The sequence below is a fragment of the Mauremys mutica genome, chromosome 7 (genome assembly GCF_020497125.1).
Source record: "Mauremys mutica isolate MM-2020 ecotype Southern chromosome 7, ASM2049712v1, whole genome shotgun sequence".
Taxonomy (NCBI): domain Eukaryota; kingdom Metazoa; phylum Chordata; order Testudines; family Geoemydidae; genus Mauremys; species Mauremys mutica.
This window is the reverse complement of record NC_059078.1, coordinates 92,559,770-92,583,874: the sequence shown is the minus strand read 5'-3', so window position 1 is coordinate 92,583,874 and position 24,105 is coordinate 92,559,770. Positions and strand designations below refer to the sequence as shown.

Sequence of the window (24,105 nt, the reverse complement as noted above, 5' to 3'; positions counted from 1 at the left end):
ATTAGTATGTTTCTGAAAGGTAACTGAAGCACAAGTTATTTAATCTTCATTATTTTAAAAAAGTTAAAAGCCCCGATAAGCTTGTGCTCTGACGAGCAGTATGACCATATTAATTCACACTCAGTCTGACCTAAATCCTAACCACAGGTGAAACTGTGATATACAACAGTCACTTCCACACCTAATTAACATTTCAAGTAACATAACTGCTTGCCCATCTGGTGAGAAACAATGCAAAGATCCTCCCCCAGTCTCACATATTTCTATATTAAAACAAGTGGCAATTTCTTTTAATTAGCCCTGCCATTCTTGGTGCAGCCCCAGATATAAAAATTAATTACCTGTAAACTCACATCTTTATAATTTTAACCTTTTTATGCTTCACTTGTTTTCAGTGACATTTACTAAACACATACTTATCAGGAGACTGCACATGGTGGACAGGCAATTTATCAAAAAAAAAAAGAAAGGATAGAAAAATAGAATACAGGGACAAAGCTCTTTATGAAGCCTTAAACCTGCACTAGCTGACAATCAACAGCTTATCAAAGCCTTCTGTTTTGACATTGCTGAAAGAGGCATCCCATTAAAATGCTGCTAATGCAAAATCACTGATTTTGTTAAGTTAGAACATCTACTATCTAGCAATTCTGCTATAATTCTGTTGAAGCTTTAAGCCTCCCCTTCGCGTTGTACTTAACATTACTCTGTGATGCTCTGTCCTGTGATAGGAAAGGGTCAAGCCATCAACAAATACAAAACAAACTTAGTTTTTGTTTTGTTTTTATCTACAAGATTACAAGGGAATGATTTTTCCCAGAGAGAGTCCTTTAATTCTGAATAGCTTTCCACTTTCCAAAGCAATCTAAGAATGGATATCAGTTTGTCATACATCTGCGTTTATAATTAATTAGCAAAATTGCTATCTGTTGGCTAGCTATATAGCATATTCCTTGGATATAACAAATAAATTGCTGTTTTAAATAATAATAAAAACACATGTATTTCCGTGACAGGTACATATTGGTCAATCTTAATTTATCCCTTTTCCAATCTGATGGCCTCAGATCCCACCTAAAATCCTATAACATTACCAATGAGCCAAATTGCTCATTTTTGAGCCAGTGGCAATGAGATTGTTTAAAGGCCTCCAATATGAGACAGAAGTGTTCATTTCTGAATTACTGTAAATAAACAATCAAAGCAGGTAAAGGATAATTCCACTGTTAATGCATTTCTCTTGTTATTTCATACAGCATGGCTGGAGTAGTTTATAATTGACAATGTGCTGCCTACCCACTGATTTCTGGCTACTAAGTATGCAGCGATTCCATTTGTATTATAATTTAGTATTTGACCGCATGTTGTCTTGCCTAAGTGATTCTAATCTAATTAACATTAAGAACTGTGAGGTTTTCTAAATCAGTGTTTTTCAGCTAAACAACTAAAAATCTTCAGGTTGCGAACAGAAATCTCTCCCATGCTCTTTGCTTGGACACAGATAATGTATATTTCAGAAACAGCAGAATTCTTATGAAAAAGTTCTATAAAGGGTTCAGACAGAAGTATGGACAATATGGGAACTGTACTAAAATGAAAACCATAGCGGAGGTTCTGTCATACAAATAAACTGACATTAAAGAAAAGGTCAACCTCTGTTTCAAAATATATTTGAAGTACCTTTAACATGCCCTAGTAACTTTTGTAGACATGAAAAACAAAAGAAGCACATATCAGGTTGTGGTGAGCAGAAAATTATGGTGCTTGTGGTTCTACTGCTGTGAAATTTGCTACAGAATTCACCCTCAGCTGCAGAATTGTTCATCAGAATATAAGATTTCATTTTTAAAAAACTGTGCATTAACTTAAACCCATTTATGTTATCACCATGAATTTGCAAACTCTGTAATAATAGTTGTTAGAAGTGTGACTACCTCATTCTTCTCAATGAGGATTTAATTTGGAAACCTAATGCTGCCAATTTAATTCTCACAATAGTGAACTATCATTACTAAGGCTCATTTTAGTCACAGGTATTTTCAGTAAAAGTCATGGACAAGTCACGGGCCATAAACAAAAATTCATGGGCCCATGACTTCTCCATGACTTTTACTAAAAATACCTGCCATGACTAAAACTTGGGCAGTGGTGTGGGGGTATTTGAGGGGGGGGGGCGAGCCGGGGACGCTGACTCGGGACCCCCACTGGTACTGTGGAGGAAGGGAGGGGGGCTGGCAGGGGCTTCCTACCGGCTCAGTCCCTGCAGCTTCTACGTGGCAGAGGGGCCAGGGCAGGGGCTCCTCCACTGCTCCCGCCACAAGTGCTGGTTGTCACAGCTCCCACTGGCTGGGAACCACAGACAATGGGAGCTGCGGAGGCAGGGCCTGCAGAGCGGAGACCTCCCTGCGGAGCAGCAAGGAGGCCCCCATACTAGGTAAACACCCCCCCCAAAATCCCTGCCTCTAGCCCTGAGCCTCCTCCCACACACCCAAACTGCTGCTGCTGCAGAAGTCACGGAAAGTCACAAAAACTGTGACTTCTGTGACCTCCATGACAGACTCGCACTCTTAATCATTACCAATCATTTTAACAGAAACAATCAGCTAATGTGGTTACCCATTTCTGAATGTAGTAGACACCGAGGTGGAATACAGAGAGGAAGCTGGTTGCTATTAATGATTAATGGAATAAACGTGTAAGGAGTTCAAGCCACCCAAATTCCAGGTCACTACCCACCTTTTCAAAAGCGTAAGGAGGAAGGAAAAAAGAAAATTCAACCATTCCCCAATGCCAAAAGCCTTCACTGTTTTCTGGATGTCAAAACCTAAACCACACCCTATTCTTTACTTTGTGGCTAAAGCCCCAATTGTGCTCTAAATATGGGGCCAGGGCAGATAACCAGTATGACCCTGGTCAGGTGAGCTAGACACAGCAACCAGGCATCTAAAAGGAGGATTCCCTCCAGCAAAAATCTTCCTTTTCCTGTTAATCAATTTGGCAAGCAAAGAACAAGGCAAAGAGAAAAGGCACAATGTTTAGATAGAATTGCTCCTGAAATTAATGGTTTATTTATTTATTCATGAAACATTATCAGTTTTAAACTCTCATATATAATTTGTAAGTAATTTGCTTGAGAGCCACTGATTTGGGATTACCTTCTGGACTATGACTGGCTGAAATTATTTGCTTTTTGTGTTGCTGTCCTTTGACCTGACTGGTAAACCAATATTCAGGGCCATGCTGGGTTGTTTCCATTAGGAGGCAATACTGATTATAGAAGTCAAGTATTTCTTTGGTGCAATTGAGCTTTTTGTTTTGTTTTGTTTTGGGGATTAAAGTTCTGTTTTCCTGAACGCAGTAGAAATAAAACAAACAGCAGCAACAGAAAGTTTTCTTATTCAGAACTTCATGTTTGTCTTTTCAGCAAGTTCTCTGCTCATAGAAGCTCTCTCTCTCTTGCTCCTCCCAGGGCCATGCACCACATCTCCCCTTTTCTGCTGGCTCTCTCTTTTCTTTCTGGTTCCTCTCTCTCTCATTCATTCACCTCTGCAACCAATTAATGCTCCAGCTGCTGCATTTGCAATTAATTTCAAGGGAATTTATTAGCTTTTGCTGAAGCCTTGCCATTCTGACCTTCTGTGGTAGCTTCCATTATTTCAGCTCTCTCTACACAAAGGGTCATTACATTACTCCATCATTGCTTAGTATATCCATCAGTATTTTCCAGGTCTGTGACTGATGGCCACTATTAATATATTTCAGAATGACAATATAATAACCAATAAGACACATTAATATGGTTAGTATAGAAGATGTATTAAGTGGTCAGAGCAATGAAGTGGGCATCAAGACTCTTGGGGTCTATTCCAAACTCTGACAATATTTTACTTTGTATACCTTGGAGATGTCAACTAGCACTCTAGTCAAAGTAAATGGGAGATGCAGGTTCTGAACATCTTTAAAAAAATCAGGAACTGCACCTGTGTGTCTCTCTCTCTCAGGTAACTCAACCTTTTAAAAAATAATATACTTAAATATATTTTGTGAGGCTTAACATGTTTTGAGAGCTTGGAGGAAAGACACGTTAGTTGGTACAATATATTACAAAATTTTCACCAGATTTTTAAAAAAAACGTAACTTTATGCTATTAAAGACCCAGTCCTAAGTCTGTATTGTACATATTAGCAAATGGACAAAAGTGATGAGTAAAAAATGGGTGTGTTGCAGTGTGGCTACCAAATTATTCCTGCCCAGTAATAAGGAAGATGTACAGTAGATAAATACAGCCTTAACTTGATGAGGATTGTTTAAATCCTTGTCTCCTCAGGCATACCTAATCTCCACCAAGACACTGCTCCTATTTACCCTGCACAATAGTGAGTAATGTAAGCATGTTCACACAAAGGGCTTCAAATTTACTAGTTTTCAGGGTGGAAAACTAAACCTCATGCACCTTGCTGTGTTCCATCCAAGAACACACAGGGATACAAGGCTTTTGAGAACTTACACATATTCTTGATGTCTCCTGTAATGATAAAATGAACAAAAGCCTCGGTGTGAAAATGGAAAACAAAACCTTACAAAATTCTATCTTTACAAAGAACCTGTTAAAAACAAAAAGTTCAGCAGTTGCAGCACACTGAAGCAGACTATATTACATATCTCACTGCATCCATCACTGAGTTGCCATAGCAATTGGAAAAAATGGTTAAAAACTGCAAGGCTTTGGTCTTACTTTGTGTGTAGGAGGAATATGATGTTTGAGACCTCAGGAGAGAAAGGGCATACACAGATATAAAGTAATGAAATGCCAAACAATAAAACCATAAGAAGGGATTACAAATGATCTTTAATAAAATGGATTACAAGGAACAGAAAAGTGACAGCAGTAATTAAAGTCTGTGATTTCATCAATTAAAAACTGAGATCAATGTGATGTTTAAAAGGACATTGAACCCCAAACTTGGTGGCTATTTGGAGCAACTGTTTTTAATATAAGAATTACTGATGTGAAGAATTGCTCAGTTTGTGATTATCTATAGGATTTATTCATCTAATATCAATTAATTGACTTGTACCAATAGAATATAGCATTTATAGCCATTAAAAGCTGTTACTGAAGTCCAGAACATGCTTTTTCTAAGTACCTGGCTTTTTAGGATCTTTATGCTACTTTTAAAAAACAGAATCTACTGTAAAATTGCCAAACAGCTACAATGGACTTTTTTTCTTCTAAACATACTTTCATTTATTCTATTTTGAGTACTTCCTTGTGAGATTATTCCATTGTCCAAGTTTGTATTTAAAAGTTTACACCCTGTAATGCTTCACCTTCTTAGAGTTTTAATTCTTAACCCTTCTTTGAATATGTTCAGATTGTAGAATTTATTTTTATTGTAATCTTTGGTATTTTATGCCACATGTAACTTCTAGGTAGATTCTGTGTACTTAGTACATGTTCCTTCTGTAGTTTCAATTACACCCTCTTGTATTAGAATCTTTTATACTCTGGAACAGTTTTGTGACATCCACCTTTTCTTTGCCCTTCAAAGTGTTGTATATCTTAGTCATGGTCACTATTCATTTCCTCTTTAGTAATAAATATACACCTAATATTCTCAGAGGGACATGTAACCTAAAAAAAAAAATCACACATCTGATATTTTTAACCTTCTATTATTAAAAGTAGCTCCTAAGCCGAAAAAATATTTTTCACTTGGGTTACTTTGTGTATTTTATATATAAAATGCTGTAACCATTTTCAATTTCCCCCCCTATAAAGGAAGTTTCCATCTGTTTTTGTTTAACACAGTGAAAGGTATGTAATCTATGCAGACACCGCAGCACTACATATCAGGCCTGAAGCCATTTAGAAGGAAATGAGCAGCAGCAGGTCCCAAACTGCCCTATATAAACTTGGTACAGGGAATAAGGATAGTTAAGATGCATGTGCAGATCATACAAAACCCGCTGGCAAAAGTGCATGGAACGTATGTGCACCTAAGGTGGAGTACCCATAGGTACAAGCAGTTGAAGAAGAGGACTAAGGTGCATGCCTATGAGTGGAGGAGAGGATATGTACTGTTAGATGGCTGAACTCTTTTCCTTGATTCTGTATAGGTACGCTGTTTGTATCAAACCTAATTTCTCCCAAAGTTTTTGTATATTTATTTGGACCTCCCATGTAGATTGGTCCTGGCTGAGGTTGATGGTGGGGTGGAAGCTGTTGAAATCGTGATGGAATTTTTCCAGAGTCTCCTTCCCATGGGTCCGGATGATGAAGATGTCATCAATGTAGCTTAGGCAGAGAAGGGGTGTGAGTGGATGAGAGCTGAGGAAGCGTTATTCCAGGTCAGTCATAAAAATGTTGGCATATTGTGGGGCCATGCGAGTGCCCATAGCGGTGCCACTGATCTGGAGGTATATATTGTCATCAAATTTGAAATAGTTGTGTGTGAGAATAAAGGCACAGAGCTCAGCAACCAGTTTTGCTGTGGCATCATCAGGGATACTGTTCCTGACAGCTTGTATTCCATCTGTGTGTGGGATGTTTGTGTAGAGAGCCTCTACATTCATGGTGACTAGGATGGTGTTTTCTGGAAGGTCACCAATGCATTGTAGTTTTCTCAAGAAATCAGTGGTGTCACGGAGATAGCTGGGAGTGCTGGTGGCATAGGTCTGAGCAGAGAGTCCACATATCCAGACAGTCCTTCAGTGAGAGTGCCAATGCCCGAAATGCCACAGGACTCTTTGCTGCTTTTACAGATCCAGAATAACACGGCTACCCCTCTGATACTATGTATACACACTTTTCTGTTGTAAAACAAAAGCTGATGGAAAAGTGTAGCTCATGATGGAGAAGGTTTTACATGTATAGCCTCCATCATCACTCAGGTTTGTGTGGGCCCATCTACCACTAATGTCAAGTTTACATGGGCCCAAACACACCTCAACTGACAATCAAGCCTCCATGTGCCCAGCTACCTTTCCCTTCAATTAGATTTGTATTCCCCAGCCCTGACCACTGTCAATGACTCAAGCTTGCATGGATCCAATCTCCATCAATCCATTAGGCTATTGTAGGCCTCATGCTCTCTCCCCCCGGCCCCACCCCACCCACAATCAATCAGACTCATGTGGGCCCATCACCAAAACCCAAGTCAGTATAGAATTGAATATAAAGTATCTAGCGCATGCCATAGAAGATAAAGGATTGCACCTAAATTCTAAAAAATATATTGCAGTCATAAGTCTAGGAAATTAAAAATATTTCTGAACTCTAACCAATTTTAGATCTGTTATATTATTTTGTTAATTTTTAGAAAACTTTAAAATACATTACTTACTAGAAATGGATCAGCTCTGGAAAAGCTGAAACAATGCTTTCAATGAATGGAAAGAGCTGTCATGTGATATATTAGCTATGCACTGGTGTATCACATCATAATTTAGTCCATATTGCTGAAGAAGTGCCTCACCATATGATGTTGAGCTATAACACTAGATGAAGATGGCAAAGAGAAACTGTCGCATTTATCTCTAGAACTTCAACAAGCAGTGACTAAAAATACACAAAAATTGAAACAAGGGTTTCAAATATGAAAATTCTACAAATATCTCTCTGAAACAAAATTCACATAAACCGTTGATGATATTCTAAGTTCCAAATCAGCCATACCTAAGTTGAAATGTATTGAGGATTCAACGACTAGTATTGATCTTGTTTGTCATGTAGTTTCAAAATATGGTAAATCAGCAAAGCATGCTAATCTTGATGGTTTATCTGTTGAACTTCATGTGGTAGGCATGAGTTTTTCTCTTGCTACATAAGTAGCAATAACCTAAAGGTCTGAACAAGTGTCACATTTGTATGATTTTTATCTTTGCTTTTTTAAAGGTTGCTCTCCCCTTTAGGACCTGATTTAAAGCCCCCTGAAGTCAATGGAAGGACTTCTGGTCATTGGATCAAGCCCATAGTCTTTTGTTTTGTTTTCAGCTATGAGTTTGTTGCCAAAGCATTTAACGCTTTGGCCTTTTTACAGAGTTGTCACACAACATCACAGCAGCTTGATGTTATTAATAATGATTTTCACACTACCTTAAACTCATATTATAGTGTTAAAGAGTTAGTTACAATAATTTACTAAGGTAAAACATTGGTGGTGGTGTTGCAGAAATGTCAGTCCCGAACAATCCATTACCAGTTTTCCGAGAATTTGTTTCACCTTGCGTCCTAAATACTGCCAAAAGTTAACAACAGTACCTTACAGACTGAAAGGGCACTATTGCTATTATAATTTTACTTACAACAAGCAAAGAAAGAAAGAAAGAAAGAAAGAAAGAAAGAAAGAAAGAAAGAAAGAAAGAAAGAAAGAAAGAAAGAAAGAAAGAAAGAAAGAAAGGCAGGCCTCTGATACCCCTTGTTGGTCTGCTTGAGAGACTGGCAGTTTTGGGGCTGTTGGTATTCATCCCTTGCAAGCAGCAAGGACCTAGAATATGTTTCTACAGGTGTATAAATACTAATTATACAGCTTGCAGCAGATTTAACATTGTTAATAATACTGGCATGAAACAATCCCAGTCCTAGAAGGCATAATATAAACCCTGACAATGTTTGGGGTACAAATAAATCAGTTCTCTGGTAACAAAGCAGCCCATTAATTTTGCCTGCCTCTTCTATCACTCCAACCAAAGACAGTAAACAAAGGACACCCTATGTGTATTCCTTCCATGTTGCCAATGTAACAAGCTGCTCTAGAGTCACTAAAGAAAATAATTACATTAGAAAAATAATCTGGGTTTTACATCAGAGAAAGCTTTGACAGAAGCCAGCTAAAGATAATTAATCTTAGAAGACTGAAAAAAAATGATTATTATTACAACCACATTTAATACTGTGCTTATAAATGCTTTATTTTAGGGTCAATTCAGTGGAGTATATTATCTTTTAAATGAAACAGCTTCATCCAAGCAGCTGTATCGAAATAATTTAAGCTTAAAACTTCATTGTTTGGGATTCATTATTATTTCCTGTATTATTCACTGTAAAGAAAAGTAACCCCTCTGCAACAATGCTGAAATACAAACAGGACATATATTGTGCGTAGGAAATGGACAAGGCCATGCAGAAGGGCCAGGATCAGGAGGGGAGTGGAAGTCCACACTGAAGTCTGGTTGGGACTCTGCAAGGGGGCACCCGGACCCCAAAGAGCCAAAATCTAGGTGATAATTTGTAAAAACGTGAATACTGTTTTTTTCAAGACCTAGGGTTTTTTGGGGGGAAAATCAGTAAATACTGAAAATGATGGGCCTTAAGTATGTGTGGGAACAATGCAAGGCCTTTTCCAGCAAAACATTTAAACAGATGCTGAACTTTAAGTAAATGAGTGGACCTATTGAAGCCATTGGGACACCTCACGTAATTATGCTTCGCTGGATGGGCGAACAAATTTCTCTAATTTCTCTCCCTGCTTATGTACCTCAACTGATGACAAAGTGATGTGAAAAGGTATTTCAGTTTTCATGGTCCATTCTGTCCTTAGCTTGTTTACTGAAACGGTTTGCGGTGGAACTAATTAATCCTTTTATAGTCTAAGAGTTATCCATAACAAACAGTGGTGTTGCAGGTTATCTACTACAGAATCTTCTCTTAACTTCTTCTATGAACAGCTACTTTTATTTTGATCTGTAAGGAAGAAGTTAAACCATACTGTGCTTTTTTATAAATCTTTAAACTTGTGTAATAGATATGGCCTTTTTGAAATGCATTTTTTCCATAACCTATTTCTGCTATTTCATTATTTTAGTGGACTGTTAACTTGCTTCTAACTCGGTCTGCACTGCAAAAAAGGCTTCAAGCTTTGCCAATAGCTTGGGAGTGGCCTCTGAAGTCAATGAAAACCACAGAGGTAACTAGCAAACCATTTCCAACTCTCCCAGAAGGTTAAGAAGTGTCAGATAAAAGTTGAAAAGATAAAAGAATTAGTTTAGGATTTTGAAGGCTTAGTGGAGGAAAAGTTTTGCTATTATACAGTTAGAATCATCATGTCCTATTTAGCCAACTGTGATAGCAGGGATAACATATTGGATATGAAATCCTGCAGTTTTGCCAGAAGTGGCAAAAATCATGGTTTGAGTATACAGTCCATATGAGCAAAGCAAAGAGAAGTACTCCTGAAAGCTGATAAACCAAACTGATCCCAGATGCAAGTCCAATGAAATCACTATATTTACACAAGGCGTAAATCTAATCCAATATAAGTGCCTGCCCCCACTTGTTTCTTAGATTGCTATGTTTGAGAATGTTATTTCCAGGAAAGTTTGAAGTTCACCTCATTAAGTTAGGTCATCCTTATCCTGCAAATATTTACTCATGGGAATAAGTTATGTTGTGAGTAGTCCCATTGAAGTCAATACTTCTTGTGTCAGTGAAGTTTTACGCATAAGTTCCTGAAGGACTGGGGCCTTAGATTCTAAACTTACAATGCAGGGAATAGGACAATCAGCACTATATGAATGGATTGTGATAATAGTAATAGCTTTCATCAACTTCATTGTACCTTCAAAAAGCTATTTTCACAAAAAGGGTTTCAATTTTTTCAACGAAAGAAAAATTTTGACTGTTTTATACAGCATAAGTTACAGAAAAAACCCAAATAGAGGATATCTGAAATGTCCTTTCTTCTATAAATAGTGCTCCTAGTAATGGGATATTAAGTCAAATATCTGTAGGAGACTGGCTAAAATCTGACCCAAGTCAACAGTGACTACAATTTATCATCTTATGTTAACAGATATTCAGTTGTGATATGAATTAGCAGACTCAGTCCTAGTCACTAGTGTATAGATATTACAACTAATGAACACCCTCTTGGCCTTCTCCACAATGAGGCCAAACAATGCATAGGCATGGAGACTAGATGTTAAATCATGTAGGTACTCCCTCCAGACCATAACATACCTAGGCCTAAAATCATAACACTGAGTTGGAATCTTTAGATCCAAAGCACATGCCTCTACCACTTGAGTTAACAGACCAACAGGTACTAGAAGTGGGCTCCTATCCTCTATGTAGAGCAGGCCTGAAAGGGGAATGAGACACACACGTTGCCAGTGGTTTCACAGCTCTTTGCCAGGCAGCAGAAGAATTCCAGTTTCTGGAGGACAGCATACCCTAGTGCTGTAAGACCTTTCTGTTCCTGTGTCCCACAGCTTGCCCTCTTCTGTCCCTGCCCCATCAAACCTGTCCCTCTGCTCCTGTCCCCTCTTTGTTCCCAGGGACCTCAGCTTGTCCCTGTCTCTCAATTCCATCTGCAAACTTCAAGTTGAGTGCTGAGGTGGCTCACCCCACTAGAACCTCACTCAGCCCTGGATGTGTATTTCACGCCTGCAAATGGAAGCACTTATTCTAATTAGGAACACAATAACTAACAAAAATGTATAATAGTTTCCCATTTTGTCTGTAGAAAAACATAATACCGGTACTTGTTTAGGAAAGAGTGAGGGTGAAATTAAGAACCCAAGACAGAGTTCATTGAGTACTTACAGGATCAGTGAATTCTGGTAAGCTGGCTTGGTAGGTGAGTGGCCTACAGTCACGAGTGTTATTCACTAAGACACACGGGAGAAACATTGGTCCAAGATCATCCCCATCAAGCACATCAACTGTGAGGGTGGTTGTACTTGTTCTTCGTTCATTAAGATTTTGAGCCCGGTCCTGTGGAGGAAAAGGGTATTTCTATAAATATGATTTAGAGAATTTAGAACACAGTCCACACAAAAACATTTTTTAACTTAAAGTTAAGATTGATCATGAACATATCCTTCCAAAACAATCATGAAAAATCTGGAAAATTGTTAGTTACAGAAGCATTAACTTTGACGTCACCGCCATGCTCCCCATCATCACAACCATACAAATCCACATGCTCATTATGAATGCCACAACACCATATTCTCTTCCAATATCAAATCTGCTCTCCTCCAAAGTTAAAGAAAATATGAGACAAACCTCAAAAAAATCATGGGTTCTTTTTTAAAAAGATTAAATCAAAACTTTGGGTGTCTCTTCTAATTAACTCCCTTTGCCCATCTTCAATGTGTGTGAGACGACAGTTCTGCCAGTTCTTGCAAATTTATAGTGAATAAGGAGATTTTGTCTCTCACTGTACGAGCCGTTGCTAGGGAACCCAACTAAGACTAGACCCCTTTGTGCTAGGCAGTGTACAAACACATGGTAAGAGACAATCCTTGCCCTGAAGAGTTTCTGGTCTATGGAAAAGCACAACAGTGAGCTTGTGACATGAGAACTAGAACTAAGATTCAGCCTCATCTCACATAAGAGCTACCAAACTACTATTAGATAGGGAATAGCATTTAAGCCCTGCTGAGCTGGGCAGGTTCAAACTGGTAACCTAGAAGTAAAGTGTCCCCTGTCCCACAGATGTACCAAAACATTCACCAGATAAATTCCTGGCCCAAAAAACTTGGAACAAAACGTTGGGAGTCTGCAGTATCGCGTGTCAAGAGACAAATACAGGGAGTGAGGGTTCATAGCTTGCTGAGACCATGCATGAACAGGGGCTGGTGAAGTAGGGTGAGCAACAGATTTGGGGAGTGAGCCCAGGTTGTGCCGCCATCATATTTTAGCAAATGTCAATTGACGTTTACCCTTGGCTTCCAATGGTGTAAGTTAAAGCAGTTATGAAGACCAATAATCACTTTATTTAATATTTATATAAACAGCCTAAATCAGAGATTAGTCTTGAGTTCTACATACCTAAAGTTTGAAGTGTTAGACTTCAATCCTATTTTAGCTAGAAGGAGCCAAAAACAAGGTGAGACAACAGTTCTAAATTTCAAAATGAAGTCAAATATCAGAGGGGTTGCCGTGTTAGTCTGGATCTGTAAAAATGGCAAAGAGTCCTGTGGCACCTTACAGACTAACAAACGTATTGGAGCATGAGCTTTTGTGGGTGAATACCCACTTCATCGGATGCATGACAAAATGGAGTTACTTTTACTGCTTCTAACTCCTAAACTGTTATACAGATTTATTCCTAGCCTTACCTAATGTAAATCTTTTCTGTAAGAGTAAATATTTTACATTTGATGCTGATATAGATTATTTTCCATACATAAAAAGGGATGTAATCCCTTATGTCTGCAAATCTCAACACAACTCTAACTATATGGTCACTATATATTTGTCATAATCTATACCATGTACTGCCTGAAAACAATATCAAATTCTCTTTTTCGCAAAATACTTATATTGTGTAATTTATTGAGAGTTCAGAAAACTTTCTTACTATTTTTTTTGGAGGGTGACTAAATGGGACATAGCACCACCAAAACATATTACCCATGCAATAGCTTCTTCCTTTCAATTTCCCCCACTCCCTTTGAGAAATATTTCGTTTGTGTTCCTCAAAAATAATTCCTTGTTATTTCCCTGGTAATATTCAGGTAATATCCAGATTCTAATCTTGATTACTTGCTGCTAAATTGAGGACCCTCAAACGAGTAGGCCCAGATCCCTAGCACTGAATACACCAATGTACTATGCAGAAGGACACGTGGAAAAACCCCTGTTTTAAGCAATTTGTCCTGAATTGGCACTCTCAGTTGGGTCCCACCAGAACCGCATCGTTACAGGGGTGCTTGGACTTTTTCTTTCATTTGGAAAGAAGAGTCTTTGGACATGTGAGCCAGCATTGTGTCAGTGCTGGGTTCCATAGGTATGGTCGATGCCATGGTAGTCAAGGAGAAGCCCAGGGGTCAGGGTAGGAGTAGATATCAATTTACTTGGTCCTGAAAAGCCAATTAAAGATGGCCTAGGCATTAGAGCTTTAATAGGTGTCATAGGTGCTGAGGGGCTGTGGGAGATAGAAGCGTCCCTGGTGTTAGGTAGAGGAGACTGGGGCTTTAACCCTTGGTAGAGGCCAAGGCTAATGCTGAAACCTAATGCTGAATGGCTAATGCCATTTGGGCCCAAAGTATGAGGGCCTCGGCAGGAAAGCAGGCTGTTCCAAACACGTTGTGGAACTTGGGCCCAAGGGCAGCTTCTCTGCCCTCCAGCTTCAAAATCTGGATGAGCCTGAAGTCTGAGCTTCTAGTCCCAGTGAGTCCAGAGTGTGAAAGCCCTGCACATCATGCATTGTGCGGGAGAGTGTTGCTTGCGTATGGGTACTAGGCAGCAAATGTGTCTCTTCAATTTTGTTACAGAAACAGAGCATGATGTGCATTTACTGGTGCTGGTGTGACCCTGGATCAAGAAATCTGGGAAAGTTAAAATGGAACTGAGGCACTTGGAGTGGAGGTGTTGTATTGCTTTATATATTGTAAGAAATCTGATGTAAGAAGCCATGCAAAGGCATTCATGCACCCTCTCCCCAAAAGGGATACTGCTTTGACAGGGGAGTCTACATGGTCACTGGCAGGAGATGCAATCCCACAAGTGGGAATGCACAAAACTCCTCAATTTTCCTTTTGTATTATCATATAATAATAAATAATAATAATCAATACTAGCAGCAACTATTTTGCTTTTATGTAGCACTTTTCACCCAAAATAATCAATGTATTTATTACATACAAATATATTACTTTAAGAGAATGCTATTTATGTTGCAAAGTCCAACACCTGAAAGCTAGGAAATGCCAGATTTATAGTTACCCATGCAACCTTAATTCAACTCCCCTGTGCATCCATCCTGTGCACTGAATGGGGCAGATGGGAGGTGGAAATAACAGTATGTAATTAAAGACAGCATCATAATGCATACGCACAACAAGAGAGAGAGCAATGATAAATCTGCCATTTCCTAACTTTTTTCATAGTTAACTTTGCAATCTAAATAACATTATTTTAACTTATTTTTTTGCATGTAATTTACCTTTTTCTTCATTATTTAAAACTACTAGAAAAAGCAAATAATATTTTCTGCAGCTCTAATAACCTCTCCATCACATATGATCAGCAAGGTTTGAACTCTGACCCTTCAAAAATACAGTAGAGACTACTCAGCAATACAGTACAGATTATGACCACTTAGGTTACGTAACTAACTATATCAGGCAGCAGCAGCAACAGAAGTTTGTTATCCCCCAGCATGGATGGATTGTTGGGACCAGGTCCTGTGGGCTGTCAGTGATGGAGGAGCCCCACACAGTCAAGCTCTCTCTGTCTTTCCAGCTCAGGAGCTGAGAGGAGCTCTTGCCCCATCTAGTGTCCCTAAAGTGGAAGAATGAGCCACCAAAACCAGATGCTGGGGAGAGCCAGCCCTGGCTCGCTTTCCCCCTCAACCTAGGTGAAGTCCCCAGAGGTGAGGTGGGATGGGCCATTGGGACACAGTGTTGGATTTGTGAGAGGGGAAGCCTAGTCTGGTTTCTGTCCCATGTGGTGCTCCCAGAGAAGGACAAAGATCACTGTGGTCCTCTTTGCAGATTCTGAGGCCTAAAATCTGTTTTAATCTGGATTACTATAAAAAGCCTGAGTTATTTATTAAAGATGAGGGTGAATTTTCAAGTAGATTCCTTCCTTTCTTTAGCACAACATTGAACAAGGCAGCACAAATGCACATGGATATTTTCAGGAGCAAACACTTCTAAGGTTATTTGAGAGCATCCTGTTCAATCACTACACCATTTGTGTGGAATTAATAACTGCTGCATAGGAACGGAATGGAATTATTTCATCCATTTATTAAAAATACAAATTTTATTGTAAAAAGAACAGGAAAAATAACTTTCATTGTCTTCAAGGACACCTAAAGTCTTCTCCCAATGACAGCTATATTAGATAGAGTTTAAATGTCACTTTTATTCTCAGCATGCATTATCCACTGCTAGTCATCCTGTAAAAAACACTTAACACACATACAGTGTGAATTGAAAGAAAAATTGCCTCGTTTTAGAAGGCTGCATTTCAAAGCTCAGGGATACAGTTAAATTGTATCTATTACACTAATTTCAGATCACTTTAGTATAGCTAGATATGTCAGAAAACAAACTCTCTGTGACACTAGAATGTACTTTTCTACGTGCACTATACTTAAAATATACAATCTATTCCTCATGCCAAAAGAATGTCTTATTTCACAACATGAATGTCTTTGTTCTAACCAGTAATATGCCAAACTGTGTTAAAAGATGATAAGGACTAAAGAGACATTAGGCAACATTTCAACACTGGTGACTTAAGAAAAAGAACAATTCACTCCTGGCACGTAGAAAAGACTTCCCCATGCCCTATCCCCTGCTCCCAAGGAATCGACAGAAATAACCATTTTGGAATCCATACTTACATTTGCCTGAACAATAACAAAATAACGTGTCTTTTCTTCATAATTTAGTCTCTCCCGTAAAACTACTGCTCCAGACAAAGTGAGAGGAATGTCAAAGGTCCTATTGGATGTCTGCAAAAGCCAAAACAACAAAAATAAGAATTCATATGCTGTATTTTAATGTTAAATAATGCAGACAGCTTACAATGGATACATATATGTATGATAATCAAGGATATATTAGGGAAGTGTTTTGATTAATTTGTCTGATCAGCTCTTCGTACATTTTTATTTGATCAAGCGGGTTTCATATGAACCCCAGAATAAAAATTCTGTAGGTAACATGGCACCACAATCTTTTTCATGTATTATTAATTCCATTCATAAAATGTCATGGGATACTTGTGAGCAGAGACTCTGGAACACTGGTCTTTCTTATATTTCCTTTTCACAAGTCTTGTATCATTGATGGACACTGAAGATAAACAACTTTTTCTGTTTATCAAAACATATTCATGTTCTTTGATTTCTTCTTGTTGTCCTTTCCTATATTCAAGGAAGATTTCCTGCTGTGTAGAAAGTACTTTCAAGTATCAGGCACTTATAATAAATAATAATAATAATAATAATAAAAAGATTCATAGCCTCATCGACTTTAAGGACAGATGGACAATCACGATCACCTAGTCTGACCTCCTGCACATCACAGGACACAGAATCTTACCCATCTGCTCCTGCAATAGACCAATAATTTTGGCAGAATTACTGAAGTCCTCAGATCATGATTTAAAGACTTCAAGTTAAAGAGAATTCACCTCTTATTCTAGTTTAAATCAGCAAGTGACCCATGTCACAGGGGAAGGACAGAAGCTACCCCCAAACACATTTTCTAATTTAGTGGGGAGATGCAAAAAGTTAAAAAATAAGAGTAGAGACCCCCATTTAGATCTCCGTTCAGCAATGCATTTAAGCACATGCTTAAATCCAACTGGGTCTTTTGCTGGATAGAGGTGGAGTTATTCATATGATTAAAGTTAAGCAGTGCCTTACTTATTTTGCACCTTATTTAAATCAAAGATGAAATTCTACCTTCACTATATTTCCTCTTACTTAGACAGACCAATTTCATTTTACAGTACTGAAACTACAATGTTTCATAAGACTAAAACTGATTTACTTTGACAGCCCATTTTGAAAGAAGATACTCTAGAAGCTGAAACATAGGATTTAGAGACAATTGATCAAGACCATGTTCTCAGTTCTGTCAGTGACTGTCTCTATAACTTTGAGAATCTTTCTGTGCCTCGGTTTTCCTATGTGTAAAATGGAGATACTTATTTAATTTACAAGTATGTTGTGCAGATAATGATTATAAAATACTTTAAGATCCCTCCATGAAAGGCTTTGTAGCAGAACAAAGTATTTTTTTTCCTTAAACAGACTATTATGGCGAGCTTTTTTCCTCTAATGATGAATAATTCAGGGTTGAAAATGTTTGTTTAAATTGTGACTGATTTTTCAGTAAACAAGTGGTACACATTACAAGTGGGCCATGTTACAGATAACAGTTGTTTGCTGTTCTGTTTACTTTTAATTTGGCAGTTATGTCTTTTGGACAAAAATAAGCACAGTCAGTGTTGGAGAGACAAACTGGAAAAAAAATCTACTGAAATGCAAACACTTCATATAGAAGCAGAAGAAAAACTAAAGTAGAGCCAGTGAGATAGCAAGAGCAAAGAAGAATAATTTAGATATCCCTCAAGGCAAGAACTTTAAAATGGTAAAACTGCCATAGAACGTTAAATTTTAGTTTTACCAACCTCAGCAGTGTTTTTTCAGATTGAAGGCAGGTGTAGATTTTGAGGTTTGTTTTTTTTTGGCTTCAAGTTTTTCAGTTTAAAAAAAAAATCCACTTTAGCTTAAAAACTATCATGGCTATGTGTTCTTTACCCAGCACTAAGAAACAGGCTACTGGGTTTTCATAATAAGTACTCTAATAGAAACCTAAAACTATAGCATTTTAGGAAAAAAACACAAATCAAGCACATTGCTATATGACACCACTTTGGGAATGACTGCTTTAGCATTTAATGCATTCAAATAATAAGGCAACAATGCTTGTGCAATAATGTGCCATACTGCAATGCTGTGTTTATTTTAAACAAATAAAACATTAATAGACAAAACAAACAGATTCTAAATGGCAAATATTAGAAGCCATGGGGAAAAAAATGTAACCCAAAGAGAGTTCCTGGAGGCACACTATTAAAAAAAAGTCACACAAACTTAGCCCAAATATGGTACTAATAGAGTGATGCAATGTCATGGGAGGCAGTAGAGGTGTTGGGTTATAGGTGGCCTGTGGCATGATTGTTTTCCTACAGGTGAGGTGTGCATCTCTGTGTTGAGGAGTAAAAGTTATGCCATACCAGATGCCTTAATTTATCACTTTCTTGTTTTTGTGTAAGGTATGTTATGTATAGAGGAACCTTAACTCACATACAGCATAGTGCTTTGTGCACTAATATATGCAAAACATTTTAGTTAATGAGTTTTGGTAAAATATTTTCTGTGAATTGACCCAGCACAGGAGGGGAGATGTGAACTGATTTCATGTATGGATCTCTATTCAGAAAACATGAGATGGGCCTATAGTTCTGCCATAGATGGGTGAGGTCCTGCTAACATCTGCTGCTATGGAATGGAATGTTGTAAGGATGAAGTAGTATGGGAGACCAATCAGAGTACGGGATGAGACAAGTGCACAGAGATGAAAAGGTTGGATCAGGGGTGCTAATGTTCATGGAGAGTGCAATAGGGGGAAAAAACAGATTCTTAGTTGGTGTAAATCAGTATAACTCCATTGTAGTAAATGGATCTACAACACTCTACACCAGTTGATGATATGGCCCCAAAATGTAAGCGATTGTGCAGGGAAATGTTCAGCAGTTGTGAAGATGGGCAGGCTGCCAGGTTGAACTGGCATCAACCACTGGTGATAATGGAGTGAGGAAGGGAGAAACCTGATGTTGCTGATGGAGTGGGAGGAGAGGGGACAGGAGTTCTGGAAAGTCTGAGAGGTAGTTGCCAGTTAGAATGGAGGCTAGGAGGGGAGCAAATAAAGTACAAAGAGAATTGACAAGCAAGTGGACTACTGATGATGAAGTAGATTATACAGGGTGAGAACCAATTTAAACATAATACTGCTTTAATGAGGGGGTAGCTGGTGTTTATTGCATAGCTCCACCAATGGACCAGTAATGCACAGATGGGCGAGAGCTGTACTAGGCAAATGGGTCAGAACCAAGAAGGGGTTGGTCACTGATGGTTTGGAATGGGATATTAAATAGCTAAAAGGGACAAGGAGTCCAATCAGGACAAGGAAGGGTTCAAGGCTATGTGTATGGACTGAAAGGAAGAAGGAAAGTTAAAGAGAAAATTGGAGAATCTCTTAAAATCATGAGTAGTAGGTAAGTTGCTCTGAAGTTCAACTTTGCACAACCACTTCTAAGGCCTTTTTGCACACCATAACTCTGAAGCCCAATGAACATCATGCTGGTTGAAGGTAATTGTAGCATTAGCTTCTGCAGTTTTGTGCATGATCACACACTCCAGTTTTCTCCACTGTACTCAACAATGCAAGAAAGTCACTGGAAATTGGTTCTCCACTTCAGCAGTAGGAGCAGCATGTTGCAACATTTAGATGTGTGTAAGTGCTGTCCTCTGGGTTTCTGCTGTCTGGTAGTTTTCTACTCAGTAGAGAGAGCCAGCAGCTTTTGCCTCAAAATTTTTTAAAGGAATTTGCTAATATATGGCAGAGATATTGTGAATTAAGTAAATAACTGCAAGCATCTGTGATTACTGTACAGTATCATAACGTAAATGCATATGCCACTTCTAATCCATGAGTGAGATTTCCATGGTGGCTCTGGGCCCTTTTACCCGAGAGATAAAGCGCCAGAGTAGCATAAAGGGACCCTAACAGAACCAGATTCAGATGGGTGAAAAGCCAGAACCAAGGAAGACATCCAGGCTTCAAGGAACCCCTGGCAAGTTCGGGGATAAGGGATGTGCTAGGTCTGGGGACAGGAAGGGTGTGCCTTAAGGGGTCTGGAGCACGCAGCACTGCGGAGATTCTGGCAATACTGCTGCACAAAGAAAGCTGGGGACAGACTTTCCTGAGGAACTGTTTAATATTAAGCCAGGGTTGCTCTGGCCCCGAAAGCAGATGAGGTTCGTATGGGTTCACAGCTGCTGCCCTGTGCTGACAGTTCTGTACTGGGCCTCTTAGGGTATGTCTACACAGCAAAGAAAAACCCGTGATTGGCCCATGCCAGCCAACCCAGGCTTGCCAGGCTCAGTCTGCGGGGCTTTTTCATTGCTTTATAGATTTCCAGACATGGGCTGGAGCCCAGGCTCTAGGACCCTGAAAGGTGGGAGGGTCCTAGAGCTGAAGGTTCAATCCAATCCCATCCTTTTGCTGGGTAGAAAGATGCTCTAGTTACAAATATTGACAAATCTAATGGATATAACCCCTGACTCTTTATACAAAAAGAAGGTCTTAAGAAGTTATCAGAAGTATCTAAACATTGGAGCTTTGTTGAATGGGCACCTAGTGTGACAACTTTTAATGTTTAATTAGACAGGCAGACAATGCAAATTTGTGCATCTTTTCAGTAGAGGTTAATATCTACCTACCTATCAGTTTTTCACTGCCACCAAATTTGTGCTTATTTTTGGTGTGCAACTTTACGAGGACTATGGGCATCTTCTTTGAGTATTTTGGGCTACATCTTCATTCACAATCTATCCTATGCAAGGGGAAACACAGAGCTGTTTGTAGTATGTCACTTGGGGCAGCTACAAGGATGTTGCACTTGCTGGGAGGAGAGCCAACGCTCAGTCTAATCCCTCCCTCTCATTGTGTGGAGGTCACAAGAAAGCAGTGGCTTTGCAGAGTCTGCTTTTGCTCCTGTGCTGAAACCTGAGGTTACAGGTTGCCAATGGAAGAGTGTAAAGGGGTAGCCTTACACCTCCATACTCACTTGTGTGGCCGCATAGTGCTGGTGATGATCTAGCCCAGTGGTTCCCAAACTTTACTGGTTCATATTCCACCCTCTTAAAACAATTGTTGTGAAGTGAATGGATGGAATATCAGCTTGTGTACCATGGTTTTAAAATGGTCTCAGCCTTTATAATTAAACAGCATGCCTTGAGAGTGAAAAAATGTTAGATTATATGTCTCATTTTTTGTATGTTACTACCATTAGTTAAATTACAGCAGTCTCCATGAAAAGGGATAAAACCACAGAAAAAATATTTATAAGTCTCAGACCAATAAAGGGCTATATAGAAAATACACAAACATAGAAAATAATAATTAAATTAGAGTTTAAAAAGTATGAAGGTATATTGAAAAATTAACCAACGAAAATGTTTATTTAACAATGATAATCATGTTCTTATATAAAAAATCAGGCCGTGATTTTCATTGGGGCTGCCACACACAAAACTGCTTGTACATTTCCAGTACCAACATCTGCATGAAGAGATTACAGAAGAGCTGGTTAAATAATATGTGGTGAATTATTCTTTTAACAAATGTAAGGCCACTTTTAAATAAATTATTTGCCTGATATTTTTTTCAATCTAAACTATGAGAATTTCACAAAAATTGTTAATTGTTTTGTTTTTATTTTTCAACTATGATTTGTCTTACTAATTTTAATATCTACTGAACAAGCACCCGTGAGTTCATGCATAATACTCATTCACACAACTGGAGGCTAAAAATCAGGCCCATATAATCGGTTTATTTTACCTTCACTCTGGCCCAGATTCTCCCCTATGCTTGGACTATTTTATGTGGCTTACTATTGACACAGATCCTAAAACTCTGATTGTGTAGAGATGGTGGAAGGATAGGCCCTCGGCTTCTCTGCACCTCAGAAATCTTCAGCAGCCTTACGAGCATCTTGGGAATGCTGGGAGTTGGTATAATTTGCATCAGCCTAAATCATGCTAGAGGACTGGACCAGCACACAGCCTGCTCAGGAATGAATAGGCACATGGATGACTTGAGGCCTTCTTCATATATTTCCTGCTAAACTGTGCTGTTCACTCCTTAGTTGAAATTGATGATCTGTATGTCATTAGAATCAGAGATAAAAATGTGCAATTATAGACTTCCTGAAGGAAAAGCAAATAATTTTATTAAAGCCCCCAGCTCAATTACCAGCTGTGCTTTCCTTCCACTTCAAGCAACACACTCACCAGGAAGTCTTATAGAATATGCATCCTGTAAGTTCAGTTGGCAACTGGCATGCAATCAGCATAACATTCTCTAGCACATACACAACAGTTGGACTCAACTAGCAAAGTTTCTGGGTTAGTTGGGTTTAATTTAATAAAGTTAGCCAACATCCATAACCTGATATTGAATAAGCAGTTAGAGTAGAAATGTATGCCTGATAATTTGATGGAATTCCTAGGTTTTTACTGGATATCATCCAAACAACAATGAAAACACATAGCATACTCCCTACAAATTATTAGCTATTAGTCACATGAATGCAATAAAACTATCCTAACATACATCCAGGAGGCACAACACAGGACAAACAGGTAAGTAAAGAGTTAAATTGACCCATGGTAACAGTTGTTGACCAAATTTCTAAATAGGAGTCAAATCAAGACAAAGTAGGATCTGACAGTACAACAATAGATTGGAAATATGACACAAGATCATCATATTCAACAAGGTGGAATACTACTGAAGGGTCTAACAAAACTAAAAGTGATAAAGAAATTGAAATGGCAGAAATCTATAAATCACTATCCCACTTGACCAAAACATTTCTCTGCTGTGGTGAGCCCTAAAACCTGGAATGGTTCATGCAAGCCAAATTGAATAAGAATTTTGCACCTTAATTACATAACTTTTACACTCACTTAAGAATAAAAAGAACCCAAACAAAAATTATACTCATCCATAGCTGTTGAGAAAAGAAAAGAAAATCACTGAAAAGAAATCACTGAAACTTGTTTAATATCAAATCACTTCTCTTAAATTATTAGTGCCATGAGAGGTAAGCACTTCTTTGGCAGCCAACCAGAAAATGGATCCAAACCATACATTATTCTTAAACCTCAGACCACAACTAAAATATCAGATACAAAATCCTTATTAATGTCACTCAAAGTTCCTGGGGAGCAAGTGCCAAAGACAGAGGAGAGTAATTAGGAAGTTGAGTCAATACACAGTTTACTTGCAATGTCTGGAGATTATTTATTGCAGACTTTATTGCAGATGTGCATAGAAGGCTACTTATCACCAGAAGGCCCTTTTTATTCCTTTTAAGTACATTCAAGGGAAGATGTTATTGTGTAGGCCTTTCAAATTAAAATGTTACATTTCTATGGCAGTTTTCCTAGGACCATTAGCCCCGTGTTTAATTTACTTTTCAGTTGAAGCTAATTAGTATCAGCCGCTATAGTATGTTTTTAACTGCAGACTTAAAGTGGAAAAATTGATATAAATTGTTGTCTAATGAAAGACCAAGAGTGTCTAAATGGTCTACAGTGATTTTGTATCAGGAAATCAGGACCTGGATGTAAATGAGTAGTTTTATATAAGTTGAAATATATCTATACTGCAAACAAGTTCCCATCTCTGCATTGGTTCTGCCATCACAGACCCCTATATACTCTTGTTACATGCCTGACACAGCACTTTGCACAAAATAATAGTGCATCATATATATTACATATATTATTCAATTTTCAAGTCAACTTTGTAGAATTATGATGATATTGGAA

The 24,105-nt window shown here is 38.4% G+C and overlaps 1 protein-coding gene and 1 long non-coding RNA gene across 16 annotated transcripts in view; one reads left to right on the top strand and one right to left on the bottom strand.

The window, feature by feature from the left end:
• PCDH15 (protocadherin related 15) overlaps window positions 1–24,105 on the bottom strand; it is a 771,473-nt gene that overhangs the window by 423,720 nt on the left and 323,648 nt on the right. For all 15 annotated transcript variants that reach the window (XM_045024749.1, XM_045024750.1, XM_045024752.1 and 12 more), the window contains 2 exons: window positions 16,309–16,419; window positions 11,547–11,717 (listed from right to left, as the gene is read on the bottom strand). In XM_045024749.1, coding sequence (XP_044880684.1) covers window positions 11,547–11,717; window positions 16,309–16,419 — 282 coding nt within the window. The remainder of the gene's footprint in view (window positions 1–11,546; window positions 11,718–16,308; window positions 16,420–24,105) is intronic.
• The window catches only part of LOC123374609, a 72,365-nt gene that overhangs the window by 18,126 nt on the left and 30,134 nt on the right, over window positions 1–24,105 (top strand). The window contains exons 3-4 of the long non-coding RNA XR_006581137.1: window positions 9,808–9,909; window positions 14,228–14,321. This is a non-coding gene — a long non-coding RNA (uncharacterized LOC123374609). The remainder of the gene's footprint in view (window positions 1–9,807; window positions 9,910–14,227; window positions 14,322–24,105) is intronic.